We start from the raw sequence: 23,032 nt of genomic DNA, 5'->3' as shown, positions 1-23,032 counted from the left end.
TCATCTATCCGGTGCGTTCTTGAAATTTCTGTGTTGTGCCTCGGCGTTTGCTCGTTTGTGTTGTCGTTTGATAGCCCAGCGTCAGTCACCTCTATACCCATTAAAACACCCTCCGAGCCACCATCTCTTAAGAACTCCCACCACTGTGCGTGCTGTCACAGTCCTTGTCAACTCTCACAAACATGGAGACCTTCCGTGGCATCCCAATCTCCAAGATTCGCGAGTACTACGTAAGTACCTTCCAAATCACTATTCCGACCACTCCATACTAAAACCCTTTCCAGATGCGGGAAGGTCACAGAAACGAAATGTTCTCCTCCATGATCGCCGACGTAATTGAAAGCAACCCCGACTTCCGTTTCGAACTCGAAAGAGTACAACAGCCTGAACAACAAGAACAACGCATCTGGGAACTTGACAGCGACGAAGAAGACCCTACCGAAGAGGAAAAAGAGAAGAAGCGTGCAAAGAACAAGAAGAAGTATCTGCGCAAGAGGGAGAAGCAGCAAGCTGAGAAGGACAAGCGCGAGGAGTGGAAGGGTAAGGAGAAGGATGGTGTTGAGCAGGGTCTTGCTGGTTTGGCTATCCAGGATACTGTTTCTACTCCTATCGCCACCGCCGAGACTCGCGAGCTGAGCAGTGGTCATGGCGACACCGCTGCTGCTGTTACTGGGACTCCTCTTGAACAGCCCAAACTGTCGAAGCGCCAGAAGAAGACTCTACTCAAGAAAGCCAAGCAAGCCCAGAACAAAACCTCGACCCCTGAGCTCGTTGGTTCATCTACCACTAGCGATTCTACTTCCATCTCCAACGAAACCAAGTTCGGATTCGTCAACCATGACGACAGGAAGAAGAGAAACAAAGTTGATGGCGGTGGTCACAAGGAGTCTGAGCATGAAGACAACGAGAAGGAAGCTGCTACTGAGTCTGAATTTGAGGCTGTGATGGACACTGTCGCCAAGCGTTTCGGTCAGTGAAGGAGTCTTGTGTCCGAAATGTTCTTTCGAAGGACAAGCGGGTGTAGAAACGTGATACACAACATGGCAGGAGTTTGATGGCTTAGCATGATACACACGCTTGAGCGTTCCTTCCTTTCCCATAGTGGTTCCAAACATGAAATGACTCTCCTTTCTACAATCTAACATTTCTCATTATCGCTGTAAAACCTGTCAAACGCCTGTTCCTGACCCAAAAAGAAAGCTCCAGCCGTTATTCTATCCTAATATGTTCCTCATTACCGTTTCCTCAATTACTGGGCACTGGTCACAAACAGTTGTTGTCGGATCCATTTCTCCTTCAACCTCCTGCGGTCATCTCCAGATTGAGCTTCTCTCTCTTCATAAACATACCGCTCAAAAGAGCGACTGCGCCAGCCACAATGCTCAAAACCCAGATATCTCTGAGTGTAGAAGCGATGGCCTCGAGCACCAGACGCATCAATTCCAAGTCTCCACTAGCCAATATAGCAGAATGAGCACCACCAAGTGCAGCTCTAATCTCAGCATCTGAAAAGTGATATGCCGATACGGCGTTCTTGATGTTGTCAAACCCGATGTTCTGGTACAGACAACCAGCAATACTCAGGCCAATGCTGATCGACCCGATCTGAGCCACGTTAATAAAACCAACTGCGTTCAGAGTGTCGACTGTATCGGCAACGGCGACAGCAACGGAGTAGGCTACTTGCATGCTCAAGCCTGCTCCACAAGCCATCAGGACCTCAAATCCATAGATCTTCGATGCCGAAGTGTCTAGATGGACGGTATGCATCAGAGCGCCACCGATGACCAATAGCACACCACTAACGATGTAGAAAGGTTGGTAGCGACCAAGGACTGGTAGGAGACCGCCACTGAGCATGACTGATGCGACAAAGACGCAGATGTAAGGTAGTAGTCGGACAGCAGCCTTGATCGGTGAGTCGCCCCTTGTGAACTGGAAGAAGATGGGAATATAGTAGACACCGAGGGCAAGCCCAGTCGAAGACGCCGCTGTACCAGCATAAAGTAGTACCAAAGTTCTGCTCTTCAGGAAGTGAACAGGAAACAGACGGCGCGAAGGTACGGTGCCGATACAGAAGGCTTGCTGCACAACAAAGGCGACCAGGAAGACGAAAAAGACAACCCAGAGCGCGATTGGGCCAGCTTCGTTCCATTTCCACAACGAGCCGCTGAATGTGAGCGCAACTTGCAAGATAGAGAACATGCCGGCAAACAGGAAAGCACCCAGCCAGTCAATTGTGGCGAGCTTCTGCTTAGCACTGGTGTCCGGCCTTGGGTTGTGAGTTGGCAGAAGAAAGAGGTACACAGGAGACATGACAGCAGCCAAGGGTAGGTTGATATAGAAGGCCCATCTCCAGGTCGCAGAGCTGTCGGAAAAGCCTCCGCCGACGACAGGCCCTAGGATACAACCTGTGCCCCAGCATAGGCCGATTAAGGCGTTGTAGATGGGTTGTTCTTTCTTGCTCGTGAAGGTTGTGATGTAAGTCAACGCCCTGTCAGGGTCGAACGTTAGCATATGACAGTCTCAAGATGCGTCTGAGCTTTGCAACCTACCCCAGATACATGCCAGCGCCACCCATACCAGCTACAACCCGACCAACGATCAGCGCGTTCATATCAGGTGCAGCTCCACAAAGTGCAGAACCAGCTTCGAACAATACGAGACTGCCGATGAACATCCATTTGATCTCGAATAGTGCAAAGAGAGCTCCAACCAGCAGAACGATTGACACACTTCCCATAGGAAAACCAATACCAACCCATGAGAGTTTCTCAATGTCTCCGAACGTTTCAAGGATTGGTGCTTGTACATCTGCTGAGATGGTGGTATCGAGACCTTTTGGATAGATAGTCAGCCATTATGTCGAGACACTCAAGAAGATCAACAAGTTCATACCGTATAGTAGGGCTCCAACATAGATAGCAACACAAACAAGATACCATTTCCAGTCGGGTATGCCCCTCTCAAACTTTGCTTCTTGCTGATCTGAGATACTCGAGCGTTGATCTTCGAGGTCTGTGTTGGGGGCAGGCTTGTCGGAGGTTGAAGACATTATCAATGTTGAAAGTAGTGATGATGGTAAGATGGACGATGAAAGAAAGCTAGGTTGTGTTTGATGTCCCTAGACGGCACCATCCTCTATCACTTTATATTTCAGCTGCTCTTGCAGGTGATTGTAAGCTGAATACATCTTCACGAACATGTTCAGCCGTCAAATGACACGGGGTAACCATGCAAGATGGCAAGGCGACTGTAAAATTCGCTGCCATGAATAGTGAACAGACTCCGACGGTATTGTCGTTTCTCCGAGTCGATTCAATTGCAGCTGGGATAAGCTGGGCTGGCAATGCGCATCCAGCATGCAGTCGCTGACATTTCGCAAGAATTACCATAAACGTGATGATCAGTCAACAAACTCTCGTACAGGGCTTGAGAGCAGCCTGTGGAAGGATATTTCGAGGGACATCTTATCGCGACTTTGATGAGTCAACGGCCGTAAAACTCTGCATGGGATAATTGCATAAAGGACTTCGGAGCAATGCATGTGTTTGACGGGTGGAAAAGAGAGATGGAAATGTTCGAGAATGGCAAATGGTCGGGCAATCATTCCTCCGATCAGCCTTGCAGTCAAGCGTCATGCCGAGAGATCTCAACGTATCACCCTCACAAGGCTTGTTCTATTGCGAGATGCATGGCAAGAATTCAAATGCACTTGCTAGTCGCTCCAAAGGAAAAAAAAAAGCGTTCTAGGAAAAAGAGAACACACATCTACGAGTTTCGCACGTAAGAACGTCGAGTCTGATGGGGCACCATATCATGCTTCCGGCTCTGTGCCCATCATGGTCTCGCTGCCATCGACATTTTTTGTAGCATAGGTAGGTCTAAGAAGATTGGTCACACCTGCTGAAGAACATGGGAGACGCATCAAAGAATCCAAAACTTTGCCGGTGTTGAGTCATCTCTTCAAACCCATCATTAATCAGATTCCTCGACTACCGGTCCACGGACAATCAGAAGCTGCCAGCCAACCTTCTTTGGGAGCCACAGTTTTAGACAAAAGGTCTCTGAGCCGTCACAGATCTGGCTCACCACTGAAACCATCTCAACTATGTCTTTCAATCCTACGAGCGACATCCCTGACCTATCAGGAAAGGTCATCATCGTGACCGGCGGCAGCAGCGGTCTCGGCAAAGAAAGTGTACATCAACTAGTCAAACATAATCCCGCCAAAGTGTATCTCGCCGCCCGAACAAGTCAGCGAGGAAACGCTGCCATCGAAGAGATTGTCAAGGACGTGCCAACCGCAAAAGGAAAGATCCACTACCTTGAAATCGACATGGCTTCCTTCGCATCTGTGAAACGGGCTTCCAATCTCATACTCGCCGAAAACGACCGTCTGGACATCCTGATGAACAATGCCGGTTTGGCGAATGCTTCTTCAGGTCTGACCACCGATGGCTATGAGATTCAGTTTGGAACGAACTATATGGGACCGACTCTCTTCACCAAACTCTTGCTTCCACTTTTGCAGGAAACAGCAAAACAACCCAACAGTGACGTCCGGATCATCAATCTCAGCTCTGAGATCTTCAAACAAGCCCCCAAGCAAGGCATCATATTTGCCGACCTGAAGACTCCAATGCAAAAGACTGGATCCATAGCCAAATACGGTCAATCCAAACTCGGAAACTACTTGTTCACCAAAGTATGCGCTCAAAAGTATCCAGCCATCAAGTCTGTCGCTCTTCATCCTGGGGTCGTCAATACTGGCATCTGGGACAACATGTTCAAGAGGCCTTACGTTGGTCGGGCGATGTCAGTCTTTTTGACTCCATTCCTGACCAATGTACACGACGGCGCTAAAAGGCAATTGTGGGCAAGCACTGCAAACAGCACAGAGGTCAGAAGTGGAGCTTTCTATACACCCAAAGGCAGCGAATACACCCAAGCGATACTCAAGAATGACAAACTCGCCAATGAACTGTGGGATTGGACCCAGAAGGAGTTTGCTAAGCATGGATTCTAGAGTTTCAGATGTCTCTTTCCGTACATCTCTTTTCCTTTGTGCTTGTTGCCTGTTGCAGTACTCTAATACTCTGTCTTTGCCTCTTCAATATACACACATTTGTAGGAATACTCTTGTAGCAATTTGGTCTTTGTATCACAATACGCCTCCTCCTGAGTAATGACATCCCAACATGTTCCGGTTCGTAAGCAAGATGAGCAGGTCCTCAGTGATGACACCAGCATGTTCAGATTTACGAAGTCTATTGCACACTGTCTGGGTATTTAATTCGAGCTCACGACTCTTCTCCACCAATCCTCGCCCATTCGTCCTATGTCCACAACTTCAACGTCTTTTCCAAGACCGACGAGATCCGAGGACTCCCACCACTTGTCGATCGTCTGCTCTCTGCTCTTGCCTCTTCGTGATCCTTCATCCTCGGTCTCAGTTTCTGTGTCTAAAAGGCCGCCGGCGCCATCGTCCCCGACTACGAGAATCGTCTGACCAACCCAGCCTTTGAGTTGTCGAACATGTTCGCCATTGTGGCCGGAGAGAGTGGGAATATCGCATAGGTAGACGAGCGAAGGTGAGAGATGGCGAAGGATATGTATGTAGCCTGTTGGGGTTGAGAATGGCAAGACTTGCGAAGGCTTATCTACCAGAGACAAGGACTTTTGCCAGAGTGAGTCAAACAGCGACTTGGGGGACGAGGCAGGATAGGAGACAGATGCATATGAGGATGAGAGGGTGGTTGAGGTGGATGTGGATGTCGGGAGCTCGGGAAGATGTGATTGGTTGGGTGCGTGGATCAATATGAAGAGGTTCGTGGCTGCAGGGTCGATGTGCTCGGGGAGGTGAGACAGGATAGACTAGATCATGTTTAGCGGTTGTTGTTGCGAGGGCGTGATGCTAAACTTACAGCGTGATCGGTATGGTATGCAGATTCATCATGTTGGTCCTCTCCGTTCAGAACTATGGCTACAGCTCTCTTGGGCTTGTTGGTCTGGTGACTTGAAGGAGCAGGTCTCATAGATCGCTTTGTTTCTGCTTCCTCGTTCCAGTGTTCGTTGTCTGAGAAGGCAGGGTCTGGTCCTTCGTTTTGCCTCTCGACAGTACTGGGGCCAGAGAAGCCGACAGCTGAGCGGATTCGTTGGCCGGCATTATCGAAGAACTGCTGAGGTGACGGTGTGCGGCCAGTCATGCGAGCCAGGAAGCCTTGGTCGGGAGCATCGGGTGCATCGTCTCTGGATTGTGGTACATGGTCAGGATACTCGAGGGGGTGGTCGTATGTGTCGTCTTCTGTTTCATCGTGTCGGTCGTTATCATCATCGTCGTCGTCTTGTTGGCGCTCGCTCCAGATCCAAGCGGCTAAGCCGGCCGTCGCAATGGTTACAGTAACGACCAAAGGCAGCCAGTATCCTAATGCTGATCTACCAGGACGGGCCTGCCTTCGCCGGGCAGCATCATATCGATCCATTGCATTCAGTTTCACATCAAGGATTCAACTGTCACATGAAAGAGTCGAGGTCGCGTCCAAGCGGTATACACCTACCCCACGTTTCTTGGCGTGGTCGAAGTGCGGGAGGCTGAGATTCAGTCGCGAAATTCTGTTTGCGATGCGTCACATTTCACCTTGAGCATCGCACACAACTAGACGACTGGACACGACTTGATCTTGGAGATAAGAGGAGGAACAACCACACAGGTCATGCCACACGCCACCAACATGCCCTACGCTGGCTTCCAGGCCTTCATTCTGTGCGGGCCTGGCCTGTCGCTCAACACCTTCACCTCGAATGTCGCAGACTATCCCAAGGCTCTAGTGCCAATCGCTAACCGTCCTATGGTCTGGTACCCTCTGGATTGGTGTTACCGTATGGGCGTCACAAACATTACTCTGATCACACCACCCGAGAGCGCTGCTCCTTTGGAATCCGCCCTCGCCCAAAATCCTCACCTCACCAGCCTTCCTGCTCCCAAGCCAGAACTGCTCTGCCCCAAGGACTTGACTCAAACCACCGGAACCGCCGAAATTTTCCGTACTCCTGAAGTTCAGAAAGCCATCGTCTCTGACTTCATCATTCTGCCCTGTGATCTGATCTGCGAGCTCGAGGGTTCCGCTCTGTTGCAATCATGGATGGTGCTCGAGGCTGGTCTTGGAGGCGCCACTGGTGGTATGGTTGATGGCCAGCCTGTACCAATGACAATTGGTGGTGAAAAGAGCGGTCGCAGAGGAGGTCTTGCTGTGTGGTATCCCACAAAAGGTCTTGAAGGCGTCAGCCAGAAAGGCGACGAGACTGACTTGGTTGCGACAACCCCTCTACCACGCCCTGCTGTTCCTGCTCCGGAAGGTCACCTCCGACCTCATGTCGAAAAGCTCGTCTTGAGCATTCCCACCAGTACTGTCAAGGATATCACAGAAGAACAAAAGAGCTTCCCTCTACGTCACGCCCTACTACGCCAGCACGGAAAGGTCAAGATTAAGACTTCGCACAGAGATGCCCATGTTTACTTCCTTCCTTTCTGGGTTAAAGACATGATCAAGGAGAACGAGGCTTTCGACTCATTATCGGAGGATGTTATCGGATGGTGGGCAAAGGCTGGCTGGCAGCAGGGTTTGGCTGACAAGTTGAATCTGCGCAAAGTTCTGAGTGACGCACCTTCCACGCAAGACGCTGATGACTTGATGATGGCGAGCAGTATGCAACTCGACGAAGAGGTCGACTTGGTTGCTATGAGCACAACATCCATGACACAGCCTCCTTCATCTGCATTCAAGCGCTCACCAGAAACCTTTGCATCGCGTGTGCCTGGAAACCTACAACCAGACGACGAGCCCCAGGATCCCTTAATGGTCCCTCCTATTCTCGCTTATGTCCAGCCTCCTGTTACTGAACCTACTACTCAACCCCTCATTCGTCGCGTCGACACTTCCTCCCTCCTCCTCAGCATCTCACTCCGCCTCGCAAAACTACCGTCTGTGGCAGAAGCTACAGCCACTGGCACTACACCATCACCGTTTGCACACACCGCAAAGGTCGCACATCCAGACATGATTCAACAGCAAACAAGAGTCAGCGAGATTGATTCTCTGGTGGCCGAGAACGTCACAATTGGCAGCAGAGTCAACATCAAAGAGTCCGTCATTGGTGTTGGTTGCAGTATTGGCAATGGTGCAAGATTGACAAGGTGTTTGCTCATGGAAGGATGTACAGTTGGCGAGAACGTGACACTCACCGGCTGCATCGTGGGCAAGAGGTGTAAGATCGAGGGAGGCGGTCCCAAGGATGAGGACAAGACTCGTCTAACGGATTGTGAGGTTCAACCTGGCTATGTTGTCAAGTGGGGAAGTAAGTTTTCTGCCTTTTGTCTCTTTCTGCCTGAAATGTTGCTGACATTGCTCTCACAGCTGAGATCAAGAACGAAAAGTTCATGGTGTTCGAGGGTCTTGGTGAGGACGGTAGTGATATGGATATGGATGATGATGATATGGCATCGGGAGATGACGACGGTACATTTGCATAAAGTTATTGACGATTGTCATCTGAATGAAAGAGAACATGAACATTTACTTTCTTCCTGCTCGTGCCTGAGAGCCGGGGTATCGAGGCATTGATGCATGATCGGTCTTGGTTCGGAAGGCTGCATCGCCATGAGGCTGAGTTTGGGCTGCGCCTTGGCAAGTGCTGCGCCTCATATCGTTTGTGCAAGCTTCAACATCCAACCGTCAATTGCTCCTTCTCTTCCTATTCAACAACGCTCGTGATGAATGGCTGAGAAGCAACGGATGCAACTTGCAAATTAAGAAGGCGCGCGGCTAGGCTCAGCCCTCTGGTAGGTTTGCTGCGGTGTCCGGAGGTGAGCAAGTTATAATGCCAACGGTCCAGCATAAAACCAAGACAAAGAACAACCTCAAGTGGTTCAAACTCTCTCCGCGTATCCGTCTTGTTACCTGACCGTGACCTGAGTCATCTTGGTAGTCAGTTCTTGCCTCTAGCTGAATCCTTACATCACACGGCCAAGCGCACAAGCTCTTGGACTTTCTTCTACTTAAGACCTTGCTTTTCCTTCCATTTTAAACACTTTCGCAACCTTTGGTACCAATTCAAGATCCAAATTCCACCTACTCAAATCCACATATCATCAGAGCAGACGAAATGCGCAATATTCTAGGCAGCATCAAACGCAAAGTCTCGACCAGCAGTGGAGGAGGCACCCAGCAAAACTCACGCGCCTATCCCACAATCCAAGATCCTTACAGCACACCCTCAAGAACAGAAACCATGAAGAGCCAATACTCAGCACCAGCTCCCATACCTTTGGATCAAGGCACCGCACCTCCAGCCTACTCACCAGTCTCCAACGCCGCCCCCATCCCCTCCATCGCAATCTCATCACCACAATCCCAAACAGCAGATGACCCCTACGCCTTCCTCAGCACCTTCGACACAATCTTCTTGATTGATGATTCAGGCTCCATGGCAGGAAGTCGTTGGCGCGAAACCCAAGAAGCGCTGGAATCCATCACACCAATATGTGTCTCTCACGACGCAGATGGAATCGACATTATCTTCCTCAACAACCCAGCCAGTCCGTATCACAAAAACGTCACTTCAGCAGCCACCGTCCGAGAGATCTTTTCTAGTGTGAGACCGAGGGGTGGTACACCTACTGGCCAACGTCTCGATTCAATCCTCAGACCGTACGTTCGTGAATGTGAGCAACGAGGTCCAGAAGTTGTCAAACCGCTGAATCTGATTGTTATCACTGATGGCGAGCCCAGTGATGATGTGGAAGCCCCACTCATCAGCTGTGCAAAGAAACTCGACAAACTCGATGCGCCGGCTTGGCAAGTCGGGATCCAGTTTTTCCAGGTCGGTCGGGATGAAGGTGCGCGTGCGCATTTGCGTGCGCTGGATGATGAGTTGGCCGAGATTGCGGGGGTGGAGTTGAGGGATATGGTTGATACGGTGCCATTCAAAGGTGCGGATGGCGAACACCTTACTGCTGATGGTATTCTCAAGGTTGTGTTGGGAGCTGTAAACAGAAGACTGGACAGAAAGAGGAGTCAAGATCTTCACCGTTGAATTACCTGGAGAGGCTCGAGAGGTTGCGGCTTGCTTGCACAACTGAGAGAAGAGACAGAAGAGACATGGCTAGCTAAGAACGCATGCATTGATACCCAACCCTACATTTTACCACCAGCAATGGGAGCTTTTGAGTTAGATACCTTCAGACAAGATATCGCAGAGCTATACAAGCGCGAGAGCACAGTCCAAACAAGAATACTTCTTCTCCTTGAATTTCGATCTAGTTGGCCCCAAGTCTAAATCCTCAAGCGAGGGGAAGGTCTACCACCTTATTGATCAAGACCACCTCAACAACCATGATATAAGATACTTATAGATCGCTCGCCTGAGAAGAAAATTCTGAAACACAGTCTTCTGGTCTGTCGTAAGAAAGATACAAAGATCGAGAATTCCGCAGAGAAATTGTATTAGTAGTATTGCGCCTAATACTTCTGTCACTAGATCATGTTTTGGTAATGATCATCACGCTGGCCATGATTGTTGAGGTGGCAGGTCCTTAGCATGCTAAGTAGATTCAGACTTCGGGTGCGACTACAAGTAAGAAAACCCCATGGATTGTTTATACCTTGTGCAACAACCCCGTCTCCGACATGAGACCCTAACAACGGCATCATTCAGGGTAGAAGCAGGCTTTAGAAATTAGATTATTTAGAGATGATTGTGATTGTGACTCTATGTATGATGAATGACCCTGCGAGTATATCCATCTATATGTTTTCTTCTCCGTGTTGACGCATCATGAAATTCCTCCTTCACAACTTCCTCCGACATATCATGGCAACATCCTCAGGGAGTCTTGATCTCTCCTCACAAGAAGAGTGTCCAAATCCCTGCAACAAAACACCCTCATACTTCATCTCCAACTATCATTCTCAGTAGCAGTACCAGCACAGTTTCCAGCGACAGTATAAGAACGATTAGGATCACTCTCCCAAGTAACACTTCCATCCTGTGCCTTCTTAATATACTTATACTCAAAACTAGTACCAGTAGCAAAATTAATAGTCACACTCCAAACAGGATTGGAAGCGGTGTATTTGGACGCAGACAACGCGACTGCATTTGCAGTGTTCCAGTTTCCAAGTGCGGGGATGCTGCCCACAATGTAGATGTTCTCGCCGTAGGAGGTGGTTTTCTGCTCGTTGAAGGTTACGGCGATGGAGGTTGGGGTTGTTTTGCAGGAGCCTCCGGTTGTGGTTGTGGGGTTGCTGGTGGTGGGAGTGCCGGGGTTGCCCCAGTTGGTGTTTGTGGCTGCAGAGCAGGGACCTGTGGCAGAACCGCTGGAGCAGGAGTTGGGCAATTTGGCCTGAAGGGATGCGTCAGTGGGATGTAAAGTTCTGGTGCAGGTGAAAAGACTCACAGATGAAGCGCCCCAAGAAGCAGGAACGACGTTAGCACGAGCATTGTAGGCGGTCAGGAAGGCGGCGTAGGACCATGTCAAATCGGCTGCTGAGAGAGGAGTACCATCAGCGCGGTTGTACTGCTCAGAAAGTGCTCCGTTGGAAGGAGTGTACTTTTGCTACAAAGAATTGTCAGTGATGGCGCAAGCATGTCAACATATATACAAGACATACAGCAATAGACATGTAGCTATCAGCGTAGACCTGGACAGCATTGATGATAGAGGTGAAGGTAGTAGTCGAGGATGCATATGTGCCAACAGCAGCAGACGAGTAGACATCCTTGAAGAAAGGAAGAGAGATCGAGGTAATCGAAATTGAGCCAATCTTCTTCCATTGGTAGACAGCATCGTACAGTTGCTCAGCGGCAGCAAAAGTATTGAGGTACCTATCAGATCAGCTTGAGCCATGCACTGCGTGAAGAACCAAACTCACCAAGGGTTTCCGTTGTAGTAAGAATCTTCAGGGTATCTGCCAACAGCAACACCAGAACCTTGAGCGATACCCTGATTTATGCTGTAGATGGAGCGGAAAGAATCGGTGACGACCTTGTGGTTGGCAAGAGCCTTGTCACTGCAGGGTTGGAATGTGGTCGAATCGCAAGAAGCAGCAGGATCAAAGACGTGAATGCTAGTCAGAATCGAGTTTGCATCCTTGCCGGATCTACCACCTCCAGTGTTGGAAAGGGCATAGGAGCCAGTCCAGTAAGACTGAAGGAAGCAAAGAACTTGGGGCGTCTGAGAAACACAGTTGGGGCACGACTTTCCAAGCTGAGTGGCAAGGCTGTTGCCCTCAACAAGAGCACGGTACTGCACAGCAGTGGTGAAGAAGGACGAGCTGTTGATTTCTTCCCACAGGTCGAAGGTAGTTTGGTTCCAGTACTGGGTGACATATGACAGATCATTCTGCACGATAGGCCAGATAATGTTGTTGACGGCCGAAGTGTTACCGTTGGCCTGTAAGAAAGATAAGCATGTCGTCTGCAAATTAATGGTTCTTGACTCACGATGAGATAACGGGAGTATGCAATCATAGCAGTTGCACGGAGAGCGGGACCATCACGCTGAGGTCTACCCCAAGCACCGGTAAAAGGTGTAAGATTGACTTCAAACTTGGGTTCAGCAAGACCTCCGGAACAGAGACCACCACTTGGGTTGTTGACAGTCTGTAGGTTGGCCTGAGCACTGATATATTGCTGGATGAGAGGCTCCAAAGACTTGTTACCAGCAATGAGCTGATCCACAAGTGCCTTAAACACGAGAGCCGAATCACGGGTCCAGGTGTAAAAGTCTGGATCGATGTCAGTGATGGTTCATACGACTTCGGACATACAGTCTCACAGTCAGGGTTCGACTTCGAAGGAGAAGCAACCACAACACCAGCACTAGCGCCAGAAGCCTTGGAGCCGCCTGCGCCGATGTTGTTGAGGACGCCCTGCAGAGCAACAGTGTTCTCAGACGAGAGCCAGGAAGAGAGAGAGCCAGTAGCACGCTCTTGAATGTCCTCAGGCGAAGGGAGAGCGAAAGCAGCTCCGAGGAGCAGAGGAAGAGTGGAAAGGAAACGCATGATGGAAAGAATCGTGCTGTTGACGATGAATTGGTTCAAGCAGAAGACTGATTTATATATGTTTACCAAGGCTGCCCGCTTCAGGTCAGGAAGTCGGACTTCTGCAGGAACAACATGATCAGAGCGTTCCTGCAGACTAGAGCAAGAGACATGCGAGGAATCAATAGACTTGAGCTCTGTCGAAGCTTCTTGGAGCACGTTCGCTCCTGCTCAAGCTATTTGTCTGTGCATATCCATAGTGGCGTAATGCGGTAAGGCTGCGAGGAAAGCGAGCGAATATCGTCAATTGATCATCGTGAGCATTGTCCGGCGGGAGGAAATTACATGAAGCGAAGATCAACGCCCTCCTGAGCTCGCTTGAAGAATTTGCGATGAGGTTATTGGCACATGAAGCAAGAACTCGAGCCGAGGTTGCGAGAAACAGGGCGTGTTTGATGCCACCATGAACCCCACACACCCCACACCCGTCTTCCCGCACGGAGGTCTCGGGAAGCTGCAGACTTTGCCCTTTCTCCCTGCATGGTCTACACTTTCTACACTTCGCATGGTGATCACCAACGCACTTTGCCAATCATCAGTGCTTCCATGCAGTGCAAGCCATTAAATCTAGACCACATGCTATGGTGGTCATCCTATAGCACCTCCTGACACTAAAACCATGTCATGCGGCGACATCACGCTCGCTACATCCTCCTTTCACCTTCCTCCAAAATCTCAATTTCCCCATGTCTATCCATGAGTTACAGCGTGAGCGGAGCTCTCGCACGTAAGCTCTGTTTCGTCTCAAAGCCGTGGCGTGGCCTACAGTAGCACAGTATAAGCATCCATTCAGCTTGCTCTAACCTTGAGCTCTTTGAGGAAGGTGCGTTAGTTCTCGCTTATAGCATTTCATCGGTCGTCAACCATGGACGATCTGCGTATTCGCAAAGAAGAGGACCGAGTATATCAGCCTTGTAATTCAGCCGAACTCCGTTGTCGAGAATAACACCGAAGTCTGCTATTCACGTGTCTGGATCGGAAATAGCTGAACTTTAAACTCATCAACGATGCACGAGCTGCGGCTCTACCAGAGAGCTAAAACCTGCGACCTGCTTCATCTGGATGCCAACCGGGCAGTTTGACTTGTCTCACGTTTGTGCTGGTATACCAAGACCAGGCACGAGACTACTTAAAGCCGGAAAAAGGAGGGGTCAAAAAGTTAGTCCTTCAACGACCTGCCAATCAGTTCCTGAAAAAATGCTTCTTGCTCCTTATACCACGTGGTAGTCGCCCCGAATGCTGCATACGGGCGTCCTTCCGTCTGACACTATCAACCCTGCTTCTCGAAGCGAAAGGATCTGTTCCTGAGCCTCAGAAGGTGCCTGAATGAGCCGATCGGTAAAGCAAGCCATTCAAGCCACCGGCGGGTGACCACACAGCATGTACTACACGGACATAGCTTTGTTTCTTGTCACATTCTCCGACGGTGATGAAGGCCAACTTCCTGTTTGGGACTTGAGTAACGAAGGAGGGCGACTGAACAATGAGATTGAGAGACCAACGGCAACGAACAAGAAACTATCAGCACTCCATCACTCTGCTAGTCTTACCGGTCAATGGTACCAAGGTATACACAACTCCTTCGAGACAAGATCTTCTCAAGTCTTTCGATACGGTGATGGAACCTCGGCCACGACCAACAATATAAGAACATGGCCATAACACATGCCATTATCCCAACAGTATTATGCTCTGCCCTTTGACTTGAACACGAACGTCACAGGTCCGGAGATATGATTCCTCGATTGTTGTTCGCCCTTCTCTTTTTGACAGGATTGGCGCAGTGCCTGACCCCTGCACAATGGAGAAGCCAGTCGATCTATCAGGTTCTTACCGATCGTTTTGCGAGGACCGATGGTTCAACAACTGCTTCTTGTAATGTCAACGAGTATTGTGGTGGATCATTCCAAGGTATCATCAACAAGCTGGACTACATCCAGCAGATGGGCTTCACTGCGGTTCGTATTTATGAAGCTGGTTGAACATCATGACAGCTCTGATATGCGTTACAGATCTGGATTAGTCCTGTTGTGAAGAACATCCGCAGTTCAGGCCAAGATGGTGACTCGTATCATGGATACTGGGCACAAGACATCTACCAAATCAACACCAACTTTGGCTCTGCTGCCGATTTGGTGTCACTCTCCAAGGCTCTTCATAGTCGTGGCATGGTGAGATCAATCTCTCAGTAACAGCTGTGTTTAGACTCACAATTCGTAGTATCTGATGGTTGACATCGTCACAAATCATATGGGATACAATGGCTGTGGTGGCTGCGTCGACTACTCCATATACAATCCCTTCAACAAACAGTCATACTACCATCCCTTCTGTCTCATTGACTACAGCAACCAGGACAGTGTCGAGCAGGTATGTTCTCTGTCTTGCAGAAACAATTTGCAAAAGACTGATTTGTTTTCAGTGCTGGGCTGGCGACAACACAGTTTCCCTGCCCGACTTGAGAACCGAAGACTCCAATGTACTCTCTATGTGGAATACCTGGATAAAACAGCTTGTATCAAACTACACCAGTACATTTATGAGATGTCTGAAGCATGGACTTTCGCTAACACTCTCCAGTCGATGGTCTGAGAATCGACTCTGCCAAATCCGTCGACAAAGCCTTCTATCAACCATTCCAACAAGCCGCCGGTGTCTATGCAGTCGGTGAAGTCTACGACGGCGACCCGAACTACTTCTGCGATTATCAGAACTATCTAGACGGCATGCTCAACTACCCATCGTATGACATACTTTCCTGTGCGAGAGAGACACAATACTGACTGTGTCTTAGTTACTACTGGATCACACAGGCCTTCCAATCAACCTCTGGCAGCATCAGCAATCTCTACAACGGCATCAATACCTTGAAATCCGCGTGCAAAGATACAACACTTCTAGGCTCGTTCCTAGAAAACCATGATGTAGCACGCTTTGCATCCCTGACTTCCGACTACGCACTTGCGAAGAATGCTATTGCATTCACAATGCTCGCTGATGGTATCCCCATCATCTACCAAGGCCAAGAACAGCATTTCTCAGGCTCCAGTGTGCCGGATAACAGAGAAGCACTTTGGCTCTCCGGCTATTCCACTTCTGCGCAGTTGTATCCGTTTATTGCGACGCTCAACATGATTAGGAAACAAGCCATCAAGCAAGATACGGGATATTTGACATACAAAGCTTACCCAGTTTACTCTGATGCCTCTACGATTGTCATGAGGAAGGGCACGACAGGGTCTCAAGTTGTCGGTGTGTTCACTAATAAAGGCTCTTCTGGAAGTAGTTCATTTACGCTTTCGTCATCGGCGAGTGGCTTCACAGCTGGTCAAGCAGTTACTGATCTCTTATCTTGCAGTTCGTACACTGCGGACTCGAACGGCAATATTGCTATCAGTATCAATGCTGGTGCTCCCAGGGTTCTCTATCCGACCTCGAAGTTGAGTGGTGGTGGTCTTTGTGGAGGATCAGGTTCTACATCAGGCACACCAACCACCATCAAAACATCTACGGTACCTGGTGGTTGCAGTACTCCTACCGCAGTTGCTGTGACCTTCACTGATAAAGTGACTACCCAATATGGTCAAACCATCAAGCTTTCAGGCTCAATTCCTCAGCTCGGATCTTGGAATGCTGCGAATGCTGTTGCTTTGTCTTCTGCTGGATATTCCGCTAGTAATCCTGTCTGGTAGGGTTACTTGAACCGAAGAATAATCCACTCCTGGTTGCTGATGATAACATAGGTCCGGCACTGTCAATCTACCCGCTGGCCAAGCTTTCAGCTACAAGTTCATCAAGGTGAATTCTGATGGAAGCGTGACTTGGGAGTCTGATCCGTAAGCAACATCTACTCCTTCATCAAAAGTTGCACACACTAACGTGCTTTGTCAAGAAACCATAGTTACACCGTTCCTGCAAGCTGTGGTGTGACAACTGCATCGGTCAGCAATACTTGGCAGGGGTGAGCATGCACAAAGTCTATGGTAAAGGTGCGCGATGGAGACAGTTGTAAAGCTTGCACTCTTCCCCAACGCGTGACAGGGCGACGCCGGGTGGCTCTTTATCTGTTGTTTCGAGGTGCAAGAGTGAGAGTAAAACAGAACACACAATCCAGAGTGCTTGTGGACAGCAGTCGATACCGTAGAGCTTGGTGACATGTGTACTTTGTGTTCTCCGTGTCTATAGCTTCGTTTTCAGAGTGAAAAATCAGCTTGTGGCGTGTTCATTCACGCTCGAGCGTCATGGACAAACTGGTTATGGTTGATTTTGGCGGGATTGTTGTGAGAACAGCAATGAAGTTCTTGACCAAGGTGAAGATCCATGTAAGTGCCGTCATGATATCTTCAACAGACCCAACGCGTATGCTGTACCTTGGAAGTACGGCCACTGAAAATCTTCCAATCACTTCAATTGTTCGAAAGCCACTGTTCATACCAGGGATCGGTCAGGGTTTTGTTGTGTCCTTCTTGTACAGCTTTTTCATGCCATTCTTGTTGGTGCGATATTCGTAATCATGGGGCAATCCTTCTGGCCATCGTTTGACAAAACACATCCTGCAAAGTTGTTTCTCTGGATTGTGTACGTCGTGCCACTATAGTTGAACTAATGGTCAGAATCTGTCTTGGCCAAGTTTATCGAGGAGAGAACACCGAATTTGCCAGATGAGCCTCGTACGCAAGGACCAAAAGGAAAGCTTTACATACCCACAATGCAGCCTTTCTGAACGATTCGCGAGTACAATCCTCGCAGCGAAGGCCGACCTTCTCCGCGTGCACTACCGGCCTGTGTGTGGACCATTGTACGGGTTTGTCGATGACACTCCGAACCCATCTATCGATAACAGAATACAGTCTGGTCAAGGGATCCTCAATGCGTTTTTGTCGGATGCGGGCAACCCAACGAGTCACGTCCTGCTTCCTGGTCTCGTCGTCTTTCTTTCGCTGGCGTTTAAGACACCTCGCCTTTTCTCTCTCTCGAAACTCCGGGTCATTTGCGTAACGTAATCTCTTTCGTTCTGCATTTCTGTCGAGAGCTAGTCTTCGTAGTGTAGGATCTGTAGGGAGGCCCAGGAGATGTTGAGAATGAGAGAAGAATCTTGGAGCTGCAAAACGGGAGCTAAGCAAGTCAGTACAGATCCACCACCACATGAAGGATGTGGAGTTGATTGATGTGACTTCGATTCGGTAGCATACTGCCATACGCGTCGTAGTCTGCATTGGACTTTGATGTGTAGCAAGATGCTAGTATTTGTATATGACTTACAAGCAGTTTGCAGGTCTGAATGATCGCAGTGAATTGCAAAGTATTGCTGACATTATAATCGATAGTTCACTGGTCGATTAATGTGGAGTATATCAGAAATGGCGATGTGGAGGAGAAGCAAGAGTTTATCACATGCAAAGCACGCGAAGGAAAGCGCGTTCCAGGCAGGGCTCGGCCCGCTCGCAGGCGGTCAGACCAAAAGCCTCGATCGCAAGCGGCAGAAAAATAATCCCGACGCTTTTCTCCATCGTCCGTCTTTGCAAGCAAATAAACAGAGATACTGACTCTGGGCGCTCGAGACTCTTGCATTTACCGGAAGACAGAGTCACCGTATCATGGACGCCGCAGGACTTCTCAAAAAGCAAGGCTGGCGCGGTCTCGGCCATTCGCTCGACAACAACAACAAAGGTCTTCGCAAACCGCTTCTCGTCAGCAAGAAAGTCGATGTGCTAGGAGTTGGAATCAACAAGGCCGATGTCATTCAGGGTCAATGGTGGTTGAAGGCCTTTGACAGCAGTTTGAAAGATTTTGGAACTGGCAAGAGGAGTATCCTGGCCAATGTCAAGGATCACGGAATTAAGAGGGGTGGCTTGTATGGACGTTTCGTGCAAGGAGAGGGTGTGCCGGGAACGATAGGTGTTGTTGATCCCAAGGTTGCTGCGCTGGCATCTGCTGTTGGTCCTGCTACGGGTGTCAAGAGGAAAGCTGAGGATGATGAAGATGAAGACAAGACGGAAAAGAAGAAGGCGAAAAAGGACAAGAAGGAGAAGAAGCGATCAAAATCCACTTCCGCATCATCATCCGACGAAGAAAAGAAGGCCCGCCGTGCTGCAAAGAAAGCGAAGAAGTCAGCGACCACCGACGAAGACACCTCCGACGCAGCGACCATTAAGAAGAGCAAGAGCAAGAAGGACAAATCCCTGGACGGTCTGCCCGAAGACAAGCGCAAGCAATACGAAGAGCGCGCTGCAGCAAAGGGTGTCACATTAGAACAATACTTCACCCAACGGCTAGCGAAGAACCTTGAAGCCAAAGAGGCCCGACGAAGCGGTACCACAACGCCTGCTACCGAACCAGCGTCCGAAGACTCTGCCAAAGATGACAAAAAGAAAGAAAAGAAGAGCAAGAAGGACAAGAAGTCGTCAAAGAAGTGAGACTGCAAGGAAACCCGAGTGAACAAATACAATCAACACAAGTCATCGCGCTGCTCGATGTGTTCAGACGCATGCTGGTGAATAGAATCGACAGCAGGCTGGTCCAGGCTTCGATCTCATCCCATCAAGGACTCAAGCTGTTGAAGCAAGGCTTCCACGTTTCAGGAACAAGAAACACTGAGTGCCCTTGAAAGGAGCATAGATGGGCCGAACAATGGGTGGACAGACTCTGTCCTTACTGCCGATTGGTCCGCAATTGAGAATCGCAAACACACGGTGCAAGACCTAATCTGCCGCAGAATTGGGTGATGGTTTGGATACAGGCGAGCAGGAAGACACAATTCTTATGCTGTGGAAACAAGAGATCGTTGCACTCCGAGTTTGTGCGCGATATCATAGTTACTACACCAATTCATCAACAGCATATTTCTCTCTGCTTCACACCATCTCTTGCATTTCACGAGGCTGCTACTATCGAGCACTTTGCCCAAGGCTCGTAGCTATAATATCAAGAGTTTGATATCGCGAATTGATTACTGCAATGGTGATTCTGATTTATGACAGGGTGACCCTTCTGCTGGCCGTACGACCCTGCCCTGCGGGATGACCTACCTGTTGGCGAGGCTATGGTGTCCGGAGTAAGTTCTTGTATGTGTCAATTCATCCTAGAAACTTGCTCAATTCGGACCGTGAAGCCTTGAACGACTAGGGCATGCTGTCATCCAAGGATGAAGTTTTTGGTCGTCAGCCAGAATGTCACGCCGAATTTTCACATCAAGACCATAGCTGCACAGCACGCTGAACCATCCCCAATGCAATTTCATATCGATAAAGTCTCTAGAACCATTGTTATACTTGTATGTTATATCTGCAGATGCCGTATCAGCATCTGGAGAGTCTTATTGCTGGTAGATTCATGCTGGTGTTGGAGACATTCGAGGGCACAACACGTGAAAGTCCGCAAACACCGTGTTAAGAATAAGACCACACTCTCTCGAGATGTCCTCGCATTAGATCCAACACCTCCAACACTTCCAACACAGTGTTGCACTCGATCTAAGTGTGAATGATAGATGAACGTTTCCCAAATATCGCGCTCGGTGTTGTAGTGTTGCCGATGTGAGTTGACGTGTTGGGAAACCTCCGCACACAACACGACGAGTTTTGATGTTCTTGTGTTGGATTTCGACCCCAACACGGTGACTCAAGACATCAAAGACGAGAGTCAACACGAGCGTGTTGTTTGCAGACAGTGTTGGTGAGAAAGTGATGCGGCGACACGGTGTTGGGAAAGAGAAAGATGTTTAGAGTATATAGACAATAAATTCTTGGTTTGATCCAACCAAATGGTTCTTTAGTCCAATGGCGGGCTGTAAGTAAAATTGCATCTTGTAATTTATCTACATCCACTAACCCCGATTAGGGCGCAATGGTAGTATGTACACTCACTTCATCCACGCTCGAGCGTCACACTAACCTGATTCAAAGGCGCGTCAGTTTTCGGTAACACGAAGAACACTGAAGGTTTAGGGTTCGAGTCCCTAGTTCGTCGATTCTTTTTGCACTTTTTGACCTTGTAGGATGTTTATCCATGCTCGGTATGCTCTGCGGTGTTGATCCGAGACAAGGGAGTGACATTCTTTCTCCTTTTTCTTTTTCTTGCGCAGGTAAAGCTGGTCGTGTGGGCTTCGCGCAACACATGCTCCAGCTAAGGCCGTGCTGCCTATTCTGGTGTTGTCTATCTGTGTGACGACGAGGTGTTGGTATATGCGCGGGTTGACTTGTAACGTGTTGCGGATCAACAAGCTTGTCCAACACACTCAGTCACACAAGCACTTGCCTGGCAACACCTTTCTTCGTGTTGTGATTGCAAGATTTCTGGCAACATTCAGGAGGCTTGGTTTGTCGCAACACGCTTTCACATTTGAGCTGAGTGACCAGGATTCCAAAGGGCAATGGAGAGTGTGTAATGCCACATCAGAGGACACTTTCTAAACAAACGAATCTATCCCAGTTATCAATCCTACCAAACCCCAAAATTCCGGAAATATCGATCTCTCCTAAACCTGAAGCAAAGAAGTCCAGATTCTGTTCCTCTAGATACCTCTGTTGAACTCCACGCAGCCATCATCACCAGCACGACCGTGGAACTCAGCCTCCAGAGTATCGGCCTTGACAGCCTGTCTTTGCGGGAAGATAGCCAAAGCCAAAGGCAGGGCGAAAACACTAGTAGCGAAAATCAAACCCAAGTTGACAGGAGTAACCATTCTCGGTCTCTGCTGCAGCCATTGAGTCTTCTGCAGACGAACCAGCAACAAAGGAGGCAAAACCATGATAGGGGTAGCGTTAATGACTCTGGAGATAGCAGTCTCGCCAACAGCAAGAGTGGCTGCCTTTCTCGACTTTCCAAGCGATTCCAAAGGTTGACCGGCTTCCTCGCGCTTGAGCTTTTGTGCCTCGGTCTCAGTGGGGAACACGTCAATGCCCTTGCGGATTTCCTCTCCACGCATGAGGAATACGTTCAGCACACCTGCACTAGCCACAGCAGCGAATGGCACCAGTCTACCCAGAACCATCTTGGTGTTAGGGCTGACACGCTTCAGGCGAGGAACGATTGAATTAAGACCAAGAGCAACACCACAACTTGCGCCGACAGCAAGGAAGTAGGATTGCACCATGGTTGAGGTAGAGAGAGGAATAGACTTGTTGGCGTTGGAGGAGTTGATGGCAACGTTGAGAGACTGGTTGGCAATCTGCCAGCCCAAGGTACCAGCGGTAGTAAGATTGGGAGTGAGCATACCGGCTGTCACGACCAGGTTGGAGAAGATGTAAGCCGACATGCGGAAGGGAAGGAGGACCTTCTCGCCGGTGTCTGATATCTCAGTCAACTGTATACCACCAAAGCATTGAGGACTGTAGCATACCAGGGTGAAGGGTGGCATCGATGAGCTTCTTTGCCTGCCACAGCTCGGGAGTCATGGATTGGATCTTGCCTTGCTTGTAGGATGTAACCAATTCCTTTGCATGTTCGAGACCAGCAGAGGATGTGAACAATGTTCTGTTGTTGAAAATTGATTAGCCGATCGGACTCACAAGGCGTGCTTTCACAGAGTTGCTTCTTTTCGCGTCGAAAGATCAAGGTGCTCCAAAATGTATACGAGACATAAGATACGAAATGATGACAAAGGACATGAAAGTTCAGTGACGTGCACACGTCAATTCCTTACCTTGGATCAGACAAGTTGGCAGAGTGCTTCACGCGACCCCAGTATGTGTTCAAATCATACTGCGATGCCGGTAGGGCGCGGTTGCCAGGAAGCGAGGCCGACATTGTTGATATACGATGATGGCACGAGACGCGGCTTCAAAAAAAAGTTGTGGTCTCGCGGCGATGGCTTGTGTGGAGTTGCTGAGAGACGCAACCGCTGCAAGCCGCAAATGCGGTCAAAGTCAAAGCTTCTTGTTTGACTGGCCGAAGGTTGCCGAACCATTTGGGTCATGACTCTGGTCAAT

At 49.2% G+C, this 23,032-nt stretch overlaps 10 protein-coding genes across 10 annotated transcripts; 6 read left to right on the top strand and 4 right to left on the bottom strand.

Moving 5' to 3' along the window:
* Window positions 1-182: 182 nt before the first annotated feature.
* Window positions 183-977, top strand: M437DRAFT_62087 (uncharacterized protein; the record flags this gene model as incomplete). The annotated part of the gene is made up of 2 exons (XM_041024022.1): window positions 183-230; window positions 285-977. The coding sequence occupies 2 exons, from the start codon at window positions 183-185 to the stop codon at window positions 975-977; spliced, it is 741 nt and encodes a 246-aa protein (XP_040884729.1).
* Window positions 978-1,296: 319 nt separating this feature from the next.
* Window positions 1,297-2,839, bottom strand: M437DRAFT_36825 (MFS general substrate transporter; the record flags this gene model as incomplete). Its single annotated transcript, XM_041019517.1, has 2 exons — window positions 1,297-2,494; window positions 2,556-2,839. Coding segments are annotated over 2 exons (1,482 nt in total), but the record flags the coding sequence as incomplete, so codon positions are not given.
* A 1,272-nt stretch (window positions 2,840-4,111) lies between these two features.
* On the top strand, window positions 4,112-5,029 carry M437DRAFT_62085 (NAD(P)-binding protein; the record flags this gene model as incomplete). The annotated part of the gene is made up of 1 exon (XM_041024021.1): window positions 4,112-5,029. The coding sequence occupies one exon, from the start codon at window positions 4,112-4,114 to the stop codon at window positions 5,027-5,029; it is 918 nt and encodes a 305-aa protein (XP_040884727.1).
* Window positions 5,030-5,292: 263 nt separating this feature from the next.
* On the bottom strand, window positions 5,293-6,485 carry M437DRAFT_80343 (uncharacterized protein; the record flags this gene model as incomplete). The annotated part of the gene is made up of 2 exons (XM_041027337.1): window positions 5,293-5,877; window positions 5,928-6,485. The coding sequence occupies 2 exons, from the start codon at window positions 6,483-6,485 to the stop codon at window positions 5,293-5,295; spliced, it is 1,143 nt and encodes a 380-aa protein (XP_040884726.1).
* A 231-nt stretch (window positions 6,486-6,716) lies between these two features.
* On the top strand, window positions 6,717-8,533 carry M437DRAFT_36289 (uncharacterized protein; the record flags this gene model as incomplete). The annotated part of the gene is made up of 2 exons (XM_041019415.1): window positions 6,717-8,358; window positions 8,418-8,533. 2 exons carry the CDS (start codon window positions 6,717-6,719, stop codon window positions 8,531-8,533), a joined length of 1,758 nt encoding a protein of 585 aa, XP_040884725.1.
* Window positions 8,534-9,165: 632 nt separating this feature from the next.
* M437DRAFT_62082 (uncharacterized protein) lies at window positions 9,166-10,095 on the top strand (the record flags this gene model as incomplete). The annotated part of the gene is made up of 1 exon (XM_041024020.1): window positions 9,166-10,095. The coding sequence occupies one exon, from the start codon at window positions 9,166-9,168 to the stop codon at window positions 10,093-10,095; it is 930 nt and encodes a 309-aa protein (XP_040884724.1).
* An 856-nt stretch (window positions 10,096-10,951) lies between these two features.
* M437DRAFT_36981 (extracellular glucoamylase protein) lies at window positions 10,952-13,064 on the bottom strand (the record flags this gene model as incomplete). The annotated part of the gene is made up of 6 exons (XM_041019550.1): window positions 10,952-11,404; window positions 11,459-11,617; window positions 11,673-11,886; window positions 11,934-12,454; window positions 12,505-12,788; window positions 12,839-13,064. The coding sequence occupies 6 exons, from the start codon at window positions 13,062-13,064 to the stop codon at window positions 10,952-10,954; spliced, it is 1,857 nt and encodes a 618-aa protein (XP_040884723.1).
* A 1,772-nt stretch (window positions 13,065-14,836) lies between these two features.
* Window positions 14,837-17,068, top strand: M437DRAFT_36305 (alpha-amylase; the record flags this gene model as incomplete). Its single annotated transcript, XM_041019419.1, has 8 exons — window positions 14,837-15,061; window positions 15,116-15,274; window positions 15,324-15,473; window positions 15,526-15,634; window positions 15,684-15,846; window positions 15,898-16,791; window positions 16,847-16,939; window positions 16,996-17,068. The coding sequence occupies 8 exons, from the start codon at window positions 14,837-14,839 to the stop codon at window positions 17,066-17,068; spliced, it is 1,866 nt and encodes a 621-aa protein (XP_040884722.1).
* A 1,632-nt stretch (window positions 17,069-18,700) lies between these two features.
* On the top strand, window positions 18,701-19,165 carry M437DRAFT_13279 (uncharacterized protein; the record flags this gene model as incomplete). The annotated part of the gene is made up of 1 exon (XM_041018708.1): window positions 18,701-19,165. A coding segment is annotated over one exon (465 nt), but the record flags the coding sequence as incomplete, so codon positions are not given.
* A 2,450-nt stretch (window positions 19,166-21,615) lies between these two features.
* On the bottom strand, window positions 21,616-22,850 carry M437DRAFT_80337 (sideroflexin-5; the record flags this gene model as incomplete). The annotated part of the gene is made up of 3 exons (XM_041027336.1): window positions 21,616-22,391; window positions 22,444-22,577; window positions 22,747-22,850. 3 exons carry the CDS (start codon window positions 22,848-22,850, stop codon window positions 21,616-21,618), a joined length of 1,014 nt encoding a protein of 337 aa, XP_040884720.1.
* Window positions 22,851-23,032: the final 182 nt, after the last annotated feature.

Source organism: Aureobasidium melanogenum (assembly GCF_000721775.1).
Source record: "Aureobasidium melanogenum CBS 110374 unplaced genomic scaffold scaffold_1, whole genome shotgun sequence".
In the NCBI taxonomy this organism is placed as follows: Eukaryota; Fungi; Ascomycota; class Dothideomycetes; order Dothideales; family Saccotheciaceae; genus Aureobasidium; species Aureobasidium melanogenum.
This window is presented reverse-complemented; position numbering and strand designations above follow the sequence as displayed.